Here is a 13991-nt window from a genome sequence, read left to right as displayed (position 1 = left end):
GATGGGCCAAATGGCCTCCTTCTACACTGTATGATTCTATGATAGTGCAAATTGACCAGATTGTGCTCAGTTCACCCCGTCTTTCCCGTGCTGGCGGTGCTACAATGAGCCTCAGTACTCTTGCTCTGGGATTCGGTGAGGGCTGGTGAGGTAACTGTGGCACCAGAGGAAACCAGGAATTGGCTGAGCGCTAATTCCACTGGCCATGCTAAATTGCCCCTTAATGTAAGTTTGGGAGGTTAGCCATGGTGAATGCACGGGGTTACAGGCATAGGGCGGGGTATGAGTGGGGCCTGGGTAAGATGCTGTTTCGGTGAGTCAGTGCAGACTCGACAGGCCGAATGGCCTCTTCCTGCATTGTTGGCATTCTATGCTTCTTGAACAAACTGCAGTGTAAATTTTAAAACTTGCAAAGTGTGGGAAAATCAGAGAAATGCTTTGAGGGACGGAGCACACAGGCTTGGGCCAATGTTCACATAAAGAATGCAATTGTCTTTTAGTGCAAATAGAGAATGAGAGAATCTCTCCCAATATGTTGAATATCGTGGGGTGGCGGGGTTGAGGGGAATTGGGGAGGGGGGAGGAGGGTGGGGGATGGGGAAGGGGGGTAGGGGATGGGGGGGGAGGTGAAATTCTTTCTGTTCATTTTAATGGAAAAGTTGATATGGATCCGATGCGGAATTTTTATTTTCGCATTATGCAATGAGGATGAAATAATCGATTCTTAACTGTGACATTTGCATTCACATTTTATTTATCTAATCTCTGCAGGTCTCGGTGGCATTAATTAGCTTCCTGGAGAGTATGCTCCTCACCTATTTAAGCTACAAGGTAAGAATCCACGTTTCCAGGGATTATCTTTGAAAGATGAATTATTTCAAGCCTAAATTCTGAAGCAATTCGGATGAGGGCGGCATGGTGGCACAGTGGTTAGCACTGCTGCCTCACAGCACCAGGGACCTGGGTTCGATTCCCGGCTTGGGTCACTGTCTGTGTGGAGTTCTCCCCGTGTCTGCGTGTGTTTCCTCCAGGTGCTCCGTTTTCATCCCACAGTCTTAAAAATGTGCTGGTTAGGTGCGTTGACCTGAACAAGCGTCGGAGTGTGGCGACTAGGGGAATTTCACAGTAACCTCATTGCAGCGTTCATGTAAGCCTTACTTGTGACAAATAAATATACTTACTTATCGTGTCTGCGTGGGTTTCCTCCGGGTGTTCTGGTTTCCTCCCACACTTCAAAGATGTGCAGGTTAGGTGGATTGGCCATGCTAAATTGCCCCTTGGTGTCAAGGGGACTAGCTAGGGTAAATGCATGGCGTTATGGGGATAGGGCCTGGGTGGATTGTGGTCGGTGCAGACTCAATGGGCTGGATGCCCTCCTTCTGCACTGTAGGATTCTATGAAACACTGAAGGGTATTTCTTTAACCTATTGATTTCTATATGATCCATCAATGAAGGTTTGATTGCATACGCAGATTTGTTGGCAGATTTGATAGCTCATTATGCATTTTTCTGCCCTCAGGGTTTAAGGATCAGACCATTGGGGCCACTTGGCTGATGAACATAAATGAAACATTGCTGTTATTTGTCCAGTGTCAGATGGACGCTTAGCTCCCCCGTCCAGCGCTATAATGTCACTATGTAATGCGGTGACTGGGACTGCACACAGGCTAAGTGAGATGGCTCTCAGTGTTTTCCCTGGGCCAGCTCATGCTGCTATGGACTGAGATGAGAATTGCAGTAATTCAGTCAGTTTCCCATCACCAACACCCTCTGTTGTGAACCAAAGGAAAAGGTTATTCCTTCAGCATACAATAGGGTGGTCTTCAACTCGGAACCTACAACTCTGGTCCATAGAATCATAGAATCCTACAGTGCAAAAGGAGGCCATTCGGCCCATCGAGTCTGCACCGACCACAATGCTACCCAGGCTCTATCCCTACATAGAGTCATAGAGGTTTACAGCATGGAAACAGGCCCTTTGGCCCAACTTGTCCATGCCGCCCTTTTTTTTAAAACTCCTAAGCCAGTCCCAATTGTCTGCATTTGGTCCATATCCCTCTATACCCATCTTACCCATGTAACTGTCTAAACACTTTTTAAAAGACAAAATTTTACCCGCCTCTACTACTACCTCGGGCAGCTTGTTCCAGACACCCACCACCCCCTGTGTGAAAAGATTGCCCTTCCAGATCCTTTTGTATCTCTCCCCTCTCACCTTAAACCTATGCCCTCTAGTTTTAGATTCCATTTACCCGAGCTAATTCCCCTGACACTAAGGGGACAATTTAGCATGGCCAATGCATCTAACCAGCACATCTTTCGGATTGTGGGAGGAAACCAGAGGAAACCCATGCAGACATGGGGAGAAGGTGCAAACTTAGCAGACAGTGACCCAAACTGGGAATCAAACCCAGGTCCCTGGCGCTGTGAGACAGCAGTGCTAACCACTGTGCCACCAAGGTAAAGTTACGGGCTTAAAAACCTCCACTAGCTGCCCCCCATTTGACAAGTCTCCGCTCACTCAATAAGGCAGCTCATCCTTAATGAAGCACACAGGTAGATCTACTGATGACCCCCGTGGCCTTTGCGATCACCATAACAATAACGTTTAATTTTGTCAGCATTAAAAAAGAGGTGAATTTCATTTTACCCACCTTGACAGGATTTAAAACCCAGAAACCCAATAATCAACACCAACGTGCATTCTGTTATTCTTTCGTTTAAACTCGGTCTTGAGAAACGCTGAACTTTGTTTGCAAGAAGTAGGAAGCGCTAGTTGGAATATGTTACCCAAGGTCATTACTGAATAGAAAAGAAGCTGCCAATGAGAATGGAAGGGAAGGTAAAGTCGCCATAGTCCCAGATGACCATAGGCTGACTGGTGGTGATTTAACCTGAGGGTCACCACACCTCAAGTGAGTTGCGAACACACGGCCTTCATGAATAACCTCAGCCGGTACAGGAATTGAACCCATGCTGTTGGCGTGGCGCTGCATCACAAAGCAGCCATCCAGCCAACTGAGCTAATCAACTCCCCAGGAACAGAAGGTGAGATATTAAACATGTGCATAAACTGAACTACTCTGGTAGTTTTTGATTGGCCTCATGCTTGTCATATCTCAAGCTGATTGTATGCTGTTAGCACAGTTTTAAATTGGTGAGAATCGCGAGAATTAATAGTTCATTAGTGCTGTACAACTGCCTCGCTTGCATATGCCCTTATGGGGGGGTCAATGTTTGGATGTATTGCAAAGTTTTTACCCTCTTTTAACTCAATCCTATCAAAGGGCAGCATTCTCCAGTGCCCCTGCGGTGAATTTTCCCACGGCGGAGGTGGCACTCCATTGGTCGCCTGCAGGATCTTCCGGTCCCGGCAAGGTTGATAGCCATTCACATTCCTCGCCCGTGTCGGGAACCGGAAGATCCTGCCTGTGGGAAGGGTTGTAGAATTCCTTATCTTTCCAGGAACATAGGACTTAGGAGCAGGAGTAGGCCATTCAGCCCCTCTAGCCTGCTCTGCCATCCGATTAGATCATGGCTGATCTGGCCTGTGGTCTCAACTCCACTTTCCTGTCTGCTTCCCTATAATGCTTGACATATTTGCCTATCAAACATCTGTCTAATTCTGCCTTGAATAAATTCAATGACTCTCAGTCGCCTGGGATAGAGAATTCCACAGACTAAAGAACCCCTGAGAGAAATCTTCATCTCCGTCTTAAACAGTAGAACTCTTGTTCCGAAACTCTATCCCCTGGTTCTAGTCTCTCCCATTAGTGGAAATCTTCCTGGTATCAAATCCCTCAGGATCTTATCGCTGGAATTCTACCAACCTGCTCGCCATGCAATCACAATGGGCAAGGGGCGAAAAACGGAAATGTCCGTTGACCTCTGGAGGGAATTTCCAGACTCGTTCGAGTGCGGCAGTAAAATTTAGCACGATCACCCTCTCATTCTTTGTCCAATTTTCTCGCTCATGTGCTTTATCTATCTTCTCCTTAAATGCATCATTTAATCATAGTTGTAGAGTCATACAATACAGAAGTGGCCCTCTGGCCCGTCAGGTCTGCACTGACAGAACTACACTATAATCTATACTAATCCCATTTGCCAGCACTTGGCCCACAGCCGATGAACGTTATAACAAGTGCTCATCCAAGTACTTTCTAAAGCTTGTGAGGTATCCAGCCTCTACCATTATCCTAGGCAGTGTGTTCCAAACCCCCACCCAGCTCCATGCACAGATTGCCCCCCTTGGTCCCTAATGGGTCCCACTCTTTCCTTGGCCCTGCTCTTCCCCTTAATACTTAGTTGATTATCTAGAGATCAAATTAGGGTGGCACGGTGGCACAGTGGTTAGCACTGCTGCCTCACGGCGCCAGGGTCCCAGGTTCGATTCCCGGCTTGGATGACTGTTTGTGCAGAGTCTGCATGTTCTCCCCATGTCTGCGTGGGTTTCCTCCAGGTGCTCTGGTTTCCTCCCACAGTCTGAAAGATGTGCTGGTTAGGTGCATTGGCCATGCTAAATTCTCCCTCAGTGTACCCAAACAGGCGCCGGAGTGTGGCAACTAGGGGATTTCCACAGTAGTGTAAATGTAAGCCTACTTGTGACACTAATTAAGAAACTGATACAAAGAGCTGATTACTGAACTTGTTTTTTGTCTTATTTGATTAGAGGCACTTTGTGATCAATGCAGAGTTTAAATTTAAATAACGGTTAATTAGAAAGAAATAGATATAGTAAAGGGATATCGGGGATATCGATTCAGATCCACTGTACTCTGAGTTGAATAATATACTGCTAAACTACTTCCCAAAAATCAATATTGGAAACATGGGCAAGTAATTTTGGCCACAATTTTATCCCTCTTGTGATGATACATTTTGTAATACACTGAAGTCCGACAGTTTCAAACTATCACCCTTAAACTATTTCAACTTCTAGATTCATTGAATCCCTACAGTGCAGAAGGTGGCCATTCAGCCCATCAAGCCTGCAGCAACAATAATCCCATCAAGGCCCTAACCCCTTAACCCCACGCACTTACCCTGCTAATCCTCCTGACACTTATGGGCAATTTAGCATGGCCAATTAACCTAACCCGTACATTGAGCCGGAGGGGGGTTTGGAATGCACAGTCTGGGAGGGTGGTAGAGGCGGGAAGGGAAATCTCACAAGCTTTAAAAAATACGTGGGTGAGCACTTGAAATGTCAGAACATTCACAGCTATGGGCCAAATGCTGGTAAGTGGGTTTACTGTAGATTTTAATGTTAGCGCAGACTTGATGGGCCAAAGGGCCACTTCTGTACTGAGTGTCTGTATGACTACGATTAAATGAAGCACATTAGCGAATTTACTTTTCTTGTATATTGAATTTGAAAGGTGGAAAAGCTAAATAGAAATTGTGAACCTCCATGCAAAGTTGTCAATTGATGCTATATTGATCTTTACAGGGGAACATCTGGGAACAGATTTTCCGAGTATCATTTATCCTTGAAATGATCAACACTGTCCCTTTCATTATCACAGTAAGTCATTGCACATTATTTACTTCTACTCTTGTTTGAACCTTTGACTCTGCAACTGTACCGTTTCAGAGTAGCAGCTGTTAAGGGAACTACATAATTACTATTAATTCAATCTGTGTTCTGTACCAATGTGAAGTACATTGAAGCAGTCTATAATCCAACCCCCAGTGAACACAGCACATAGAACTCTCCCGACTCAAGAACAATTTGCATTAACCTGGAGGTTTCGCTCAAGTGCAAATAGTTGCTGGTATGGGGAACGGAATAGTGTCACCCTGGTGTAATAGGAGGTAGGGGGTGACGGTTCATCCTGCACCTGACCATGCCACACTCGATTTGAGTTGCCCATTTTGACACTGGATTGATTGCCCAATATTAACACCCCTCATCTTAATAAAAGCTGTTAGGGTGGCACAGGGCATGGAGAGAAGTTGCACTCCTTCGATAGACAACCCCTACGACTACCTTCAAGCTCGCAGACACCAAAGACGGGATTCTCCGATCTCACTCACCCGCCATTGCTGCCAATGAGAACGGAGAACTTGGCGCTCAGCCAAAACTCCATTCTCTGCAGCAGGGCTGGAGGATCCCAGCCGCTGGCGAGGTCGGAGAACTCTCGCCCAAACCTCTATACAAATGTCATACCTCTAATGGCAAATCATGCACTCCATCTGCATAGGGCGGCATGGCGACGCAGTGGTTAGCACTGCTGCCTCACCGATGTTCTTTCGGAGAGTCGGTGCAGGCTCGATGGGCCAAATGACCTCCTTCTGTACTGTGGGAATTCGATGGTTCTATTCAGTATCGTCTACAACCTCTCAAGGATTTGTCACAGGGTCTATCCCTATCGAAGGGATAATCAAACTGCGAATGGGATACTTTTCCATTGAAGCATTAATGAACTCAATTCAATTAATATGAAGAGAAGTATATGGCAATCCCATTTGATTGATCCGAGGCAATACCTTCTGACTGTTGCACTTCCCACAAATCATGCTGTTTCCACCATAAATCATTTCTTTTTTTCATATTCCTATCTTGACTTTTATTAATCCTGAGATTAAAAGCTATATGTTGAGTAGTTCTGGATGTGGCAGGTGCTTTAATAAAATCATCATGCGCTCCACTATCTAGCTGCTTTGAAAGGCATTTCGCCATGGCAACGGATCCAGTGAAGTCTGCGTTGCAAAATGTTTTTCAAGGATCCAATACTCTGGGTGAATTCGGACACTTTGTGTGAATCAGTTTTTGTTCATCAGACTGAATGTCACCCATTCAGTATGCCAATCCAATCATTATTCATGCAGCAACCTGAATCTTCGTCATTATAATTAGGGCTCCTTGTGTCTGGCCCATCACAGCAATTTCACGGGTCCCAGCTATTGCAAATCAAGGTAACTCGTTTTTACCATTTGCCCATGGATGTGGGCTTTGTGGGCAAGTTCACAATGTTTTACCCACCCATCATTGCCCTTGAAAAGGGCGGCATAGTGGTTAGCACTGCTGCCTCACAGCGCCAGGGACATGGGTTCAATTCCAGTCCGTGTGGAGTCAGTGCATTCTCCCCGTGTCTGCGTGGGTTTCCTCCGGGTGCTCCAGTTTCCTCCCACAGTCCAAAGATGTGCGGGTTAGGTGGATTGATTCGATTTATTATTGTCACATGTATTAACCTACAGTGAAAAGTATTGTTTCTTGCGCGCGAAATAGACAAAGCATACCGTTCATAGCGAAGGAAACGAGAGGGTGCAGAATGAAGTGTTACAGTCATAGCTAGGGTGTAGAGAAAGATCAACTTGGCCATGCTAAATTGCCCCTTAATAACAGGGGACTAACGATAATTACATGGGGTACAGGGATAGGGCCTGGGTGGGACTGTTGTTGCTGCAGGCTCAATGGGTCAAATGGCCTCTTTCTGTAAATTCTTTATTGTGCTGTTTTATCAGCTTTTTTTCCTATCCAGTGTCTTTCTCTTTCTCATCTCTTCTTAATTCACTCTCAGTGGCTCACATGCCATTGGTTATGATCGCATTGCAGTATCTCACCCATGTAGTGTTTACAGATGTTCAAACCCTGATAGGGTGCACTGGCAGTCATCTGACTGTAGAGGCTGTCACAGCCACAGTGCTGTTAGGGAGGGAATTCCAGGATTCTAACCCAGCGATGATGAAGGCTGCATTAGAATCTTCTGCACTGTAGGGATTCTTTGATTCTATTCTATTCTGTGAGATCCTCTTAACAAGAATATCCATATTTTTGTTTGCTTGATAAACTAAGCTATCATAAATGCAAAATACATGGGACAACATTAATGTGCACCTTGTTCAACTTGTAAAGAGAAGAGATCAGCTAACTCAGCACAAATCAGAGAGTTATCCTACAACTTGACTGATCTGTATGACTTATTTCCATGATAGTCAGGTGAAAATTGTCTGTGGACAGTGCCTTTCACAGTCTCAGAGTCCACCAAAGCACAATACACCCAATGAAATATTCCCAACTCTGCATTCCATTCCCTCTGACTCTGGTCTTTTTTTGCATTTTTCACTTCCCTGTTACCCTACCATTGATGGCAGAACCTTCAGATATCCAGGCTCAACCCTCTGGATCCCTTTTGTAAACCTCTGCACTCCTCTCGTTCAAATTACAAACTCCATGGTCGGAATTTTACCGCCCTGTCCGCCACGGAATCGGAGGTGGCGAGGGGCGGACAGTGGAAATGTCCGTTGACCTTGCGTGGGATTTTACGGTTTTGGGGCGAGAGGGGCCATAAAATCCCGCCCCATCTTTTTGACCAGGCTTTTCAGGTATCCCATTTTAAAAATTCATTCATGGGGCGCAAGTGTCGCTGGTTAGGTCCAGCATTTATTGCCCATTCCTAATTGCCCGTGAGAAGGTGGTGGTGAACTGTCTTCTTGAACTGCTGAAGTTCAGGTGGTTGGAGAAAACACCCACAGTGCTGTTAGGGAGGGAGTTCCAGGATTCTAACCCAGCGACGGTGAAGGAACGGCGATATATTTCCAAGTCAGGATGGTGTGTGGCTTGGAAAGGAATGTGCAGGTGCTGGTGTTTCCGGATATCTGCTGTGCTTGTCCTTGGGTGGTAGCGGTCATGGATTCAGAAGGTGCTGTCGAGTGGCTTGGTGATTTGCTGCAGTGCATCTTGTGGATGGTACACATGGCTGATACTGTGTGATGGAGATGAAGGAGTGCATATTTAATGTGGTGAGCGGGGTGTTAATCAAGCGGGCTGCTTGGTCTTGGATGCTGTCCAGCTTTTTGAGTGTTGTTGGATCTGCACCAGCCTTATGCCTGATTTGCATTTGTGAAGCTCCACGTCTCTATGTTGAAGCCGTTAAATCGAACTTCTCTTGTTAATATTATCTTGCATTTTCCCCCTGAGTGAATCTGTACCATTTCCTCCCTTTACAGATTTTCTGGCCACCCCTGAGGAACCTCTTCATCCCAGTGTTTCTAAACTGCTGGTTGGCTAAGCACGCACTGGAGAACATGATTGTAAGTGACTATGGGCAAGAATCTCTGCAGCCTGTTGGTGACCCGCTGTTCGCCAGCGATGGTATCCCCTGGCCCCACCACCATCAATGGGATTCCCCATTGAATCCACCCCACGTCAGCGGGAAACCCTTGGCGAGGGTGCGCCCTGGGTGGGACTGGAAGATCCCACCAGCATGAACAGCCAGAAAGTTCCTGCCTTTGAATCAATTTTTATCCTACTTCTTGTAGATACGAGTAGTGGATAGTGTAGAGGATAGCTATGATTGACAAAATGATATTGATGGGTTGGTGGAGTGGGCGGTAAAGTGGCAGATAGATTTTAACTTAGGTAATGCATTTAACAGTTACAGGGAATACGCAATAAGTGGGAGCATGCTAGAGGGGTAGATGAAGTGAGAGATCTTGACGTACAAGTATATAGGTCCATAAAGGCAGCAGTTCAAGTAGACAAGATTGTAAAGAAGGCACGTAGAATATAAAATTGAGGATATAGGGTGGGATTTTATGGCCTCGTTCATCCTGGAAACCATAAAATCTCACCCAAGGTCAAAGGACTTTTCCATTTTCCACCCCTCGCCTGCTCCTATTCCTGTGGTGGGGGGGGGGGGGGGGGGGGGGGGGGGGGGGTGTAAAATTCTGGCCAAAATGTTGGAATTGTATAGAACACTGGTGAGGCCACAATTGGAGTATTGTGTGCAGCTCTGGTCACCACATTACAGGGAAGACGTAATTGCTCTGGAAAGAGTGCAGAGGAGGTTTACAAGAATGTTGCCAGGGCTAAAAAAGTGTAGCTTTGAGGAGAGAGTGGATAGGTTGGGGTTATTTTTCTTGGAACAAAGAATGCTGAGGGGTGATTTGATGGAGGTGCAAAAGATTATGAGGGGAAGAGATGGAGTGGACAGGATAAAATTGTTTCCCCTAGAACCAGGGGACATAGATTCAAAATAAGTGGCAGTGAGCGTAGAGAGGACATGAGGAATAACTATTTTACCCAGAGGGTGGAGGGTGTCTGGAATTTGTTGCCTGAGTTGGTGGCGGAGTCAGAAACCTTAAACTCTTTTAAAAAGTACCTGGATCTGCACCTTAAGTGCTGTAAGTTACAGGGCTATGGGTCGGGTGCAGGAAGGTGAGATTAGAAAGGACACCTGGGTGTCCTTGGGCTGGCATGGACAAGATGGGCCAAATGGCCTCCTTCTGTGCTGTAACTTCTATGTTTCTATGGTTCAAGCTTCACTTTACATTTCTGAATTCAAAAATTAAACCAAGATTAAATTTTTGAAAAGATGTTAATGAAAGTAGCCTGGTCTTAGGAGCAGCTTCACAGCTGCTAATTCATAGAATCATACAACGCAAACAAGGCCCTTCAGCCCATCAGGTCCACACTGACACATTAGAGAGACCTGAACTCTCACTTAATTCCATCTACCAGCCCTTGGCCCATGTTATGACATGCCAAGTGCTCATCCAGGTACTTTTTAAAGGATGTGAGACAACCTGTCTCTACCACTCTCCCAGGCAGCGCATTCCAGAATGTCAGCACCTTCTGGGTAAAAGAGCTCTTCCTCACATCCCCCCTAAACCTCCTGCCCCTCTCCTTGAACCAATGTCCCCTCGTGACTGATTCTTCAACTAAGGGGAACAGCTATCCACCCTGGCAATGCCCCTCATAACCTTGTACACCTCAATCAGCCTTCTCTGCTCCAACGAAAACAACCCAAGCCTACCCAACCTCTCTTCATAACTTAAATGTTCCACCCCAGGCAGCATCCTGGTGAATCTCCTCTGCACCCTCTCCAGTGCAATCACATCCTTCCTATAATGTGGCGGCCAGAACTGCACACAGTACTCCAGCTGTGGCCCCACCAAAGTTCTACACAACTCCAATATGACTTCCCTGCTTTTGTAATCTGCATCACCGAACACTTCAAATGTAAAAACCCAAAATTTTTGGGGAATGTCAACATCTAAAAAGAAGAAAGACCGGTCAACAGTTTGGGAGTGGGGATGTTGTCAGGGACTCTCACCCTTCCAACAGTTGAAGCTTTTCTGTTCACATCCACATCTAATAGTTGGGGAGTGACAGTCTGAGAGAAGAGGCATTACTCATAGGATTAGAGTGTGTTTGTTTGTGCAGGGGTGGGGGGGGGGTGGTGGCATTGTGAGAGGTGAGCAAGGAGCAATCAACACTCACGGATCAAGGAAAGCTCATTTGTGACCTCCGTGCATATTCTTGGAATGAAATTCCTCCTCGTTTAGTCACATAGCAGCCGGGGAAATAAATACAGTTCAATAACTCAGCAACATCTGTTCTTAACCAACAGAATGGAAACAGCTGAATTCACTGTCCTGGCTACAATACCCATTCTGTTCGTCTGTTGATGTTAGTTACAAGAATGTTGGCAGGGCTAGAATAGTGTAGCTTTGAGGAGAGATTGGGGTTATTTTCCTTGGAACAAAGAAGGCTGAGGGGTGGACTTGATGGAGGTGTACAAGTCTGAGAGGGGAAGAGATAGAGTGGACAGGATAAAACTGTTTCCCTTGGTGGAGAATTCTAGGACAGGGGGACATAGATTCAGGATTAGCAGCAGAAGGTGTAGAGGGGACATGAGGAAGAACCTTTTTACTCAAAGGGTGAGGTTAATCTTTATCTTTCTCAACTCTCAGGCTGTGCTCAAAGTTTTCGCTTGCGAGTTGCTCCTCTTAATGAATAATGGCAATGCAGCAGAGGTGGCCAAAGCTTTACATTTGTCTGAAGATGGATGTGATTCCTTTCCCATTGTTGTGGGAAAAGTGCCACTAGGTCAGGCTTGAAGGTTTCAAGAATGCAGTTTTATTTTAACAAAGATTCGTGGAGAAAAGGCACTAACAAGCAGCAAAACCTTCTCTCAACGAGATAATAGGAGCAGTCCATCTTTATACCCTTTACACAATAGGTGGACCGGCATCTAGCCATTATCACATCGTTGTAATCAAGTAGGTGATCGATCGTTAACACATCGTTATAGACAAATACAGACAGATACAGACATGAACATGTTAACATTGCATTGCCTTAGGAATGGATACATTTCCTACGTCAGTGGCTATCAATGGTTTTTAGTTTCGGCCTATTCATATAGTAATTTACTGGTTTTCCTGCAGTTATGTATTCCCGATCCCACCTGTAGTTAATCTCGTTATCTTCCCCTCTTGTCCTTATCTTTAAGCCCTGGCTGGCTTCCTGTAGGATTTGACTCCTGCATGTTTAACTTTGGATAGCTGTCTGTCCTTTATGTTTTAATCTCAGGTGGCTGTCTGTACTGAAAGTCAGTGCCCGTTTAATGTCTCTTTCCCAGGTGACTGTTTGTGTGCCAGACAACCATCTTATGTGTACCCATCTGTATATTGTTCCTCCTTCGCCATCGATTAGCTTCAAAATTGCCACTGGTTGACAGACCATAGGACTGGATTTTTTCACACCCCTGTAATCAGAAAGTTGCCCGTTCAAGGGGCTCTTTGATGGGAGGGGAGGGGATGGTTGGGGAGGGAAGGGGAAAGAGGGTTGGGGTTCCACAAAGTTTCATCACATATTGCAGGATTCTTTCACCAAGGTTGAAAATCGATGGGCCAGAAACTCAAACACAGAATCATAGAATCCCTACTGTGCAGAAGAGGCCATTCGGCCCATCAAGTCTGCACCAGCTCTCTGTCAGAGCATCTTACCCAGGCCCCCTCCCTCACTCAGTTCCTGTAACCTCACATATTTCCCATGGCTAATCCCCCTAGCCTACACATATTTACACACTAGGGGGCAATTTAGAATAAAGAACTAAAAGAACAAAGAAAATTACAGCACAGGAACAGGCCCTACGGCCTGCCAAGCCATGGTTAATCCACCTAACCTGCACATCTTTGGACGGTGGAAGGAAACCGGAGCACCCGGAGGAAAACCACGCAGACACAGGGAGAACGCGCAGACTCCACACAGACAGTGACCCAAAGCCGGAATTGAATTCAGGTCCCTGGTACTGTGAGGCAGCAGTGCTAACCACTGTGCCACCGTGCCACCCATAATCCAGGCTGGCACTTGGCTGCAACACTGCGAGAATGTTGCATAGCTGGAGGGACCCCATAGTCTGGAATTCCCTCCACTGCAAAAGGAGTCGCAGCTGATGCTACCATCATCAAGGATATCAGAGGTAGGTTCTTTACGCAGAGAGTGGTTGGGGTGTGGAATGGACTGCCTGCAGTGATAGTGGAGTCAGACACTTTAGGAACATTTAAGCGGTTATTGGATAGGCACATGGAGCACACCAGGATGATAGGGAGTGGGATAGCTTGATCTTGGTTTCAGATAAAGCTCGGCACAACATCGTGGGCCGAAGGGCCTGTTCTGTGCTGTACTGTTCTATGTTCTATGCCAGGCCTGGAATCTTAATGTTTCCTCATCACATCACATTTCCTCATGTAATGACAAGTATGACAAGATCACACTTACACCAATCGCCACACTTGATTGTGATGCAGGAGAAGGTTTACCAGGCTGATTCCTGGGATGGCGGGACTGGCGCATGAGGAGAGATTGAGTCAGTTAGGATTACATTCGCTGGAGTTATGAAGAACGAGGGAGGAATCTCATTGAAATCGATAAAATTCTCACGGGACTAGACAGGGTAGATGCAAGAAGGATGTTCCTGATGGTGAGGGAGTTCAGAACCAGGAGTCATAGATTAAGGATAAGGAGTAAACCCCTTTTAAGAGTGAGATGAGGAGAAATTTCTTCACCCAGAGAGTGGTAAGCCTGAGTAATTGGCTACCACAGAAAACAGTTCAGGCCAAAACATTGTGGGCAGAATTATTCGGCTGTTCTGGTCTAAAAGCTAGAAATTTCCACCCGGCTGTCAATGGCGTTTCACATTCATAGAAATCATAGAAACCCTACAGTGCAGAAGGAGGCCATTCGGCCCATCGA

General features: G+C 46.1%; 1 protein-coding gene across 1 annotated transcript in view; it reads left to right on the top strand.

The window, feature by feature from the left end:
• The window catches only part of kcnt1b (potassium sodium-activated channel subfamily T member 1b), a 423250-nt gene that overhangs the window by 234011 nt on the left and 175248 nt on the right, over positions 1–13991 (top strand). Inside the window, exons 6-8 of the mRNA XM_078226287.1 lie at positions 772–831; positions 5454–5528; positions 8957–9040. Coding sequence (XP_078082413.1) covers positions 772–831; positions 5454–5528; positions 8957–9040 — 219 coding nt within the window. The remainder of the gene's footprint in view (positions 1–771; positions 832–5453; positions 5529–8956; positions 9041–13991) is intronic.

This window comes from Mustelus asterias, chromosome 13 (genome assembly GCF_964213995.1).
Source record: "Mustelus asterias chromosome 13, sMusAst1.hap1.1, whole genome shotgun sequence".
In the NCBI taxonomy this organism is placed as follows: domain Eukaryota; kingdom Metazoa; phylum Chordata; class Chondrichthyes; order Carcharhiniformes; family Triakidae; genus Mustelus; species Mustelus asterias.
Note: the sequence above shows the minus strand (reverse complement) of the source record. Positions and strands in the feature narration are given on the sequence as shown.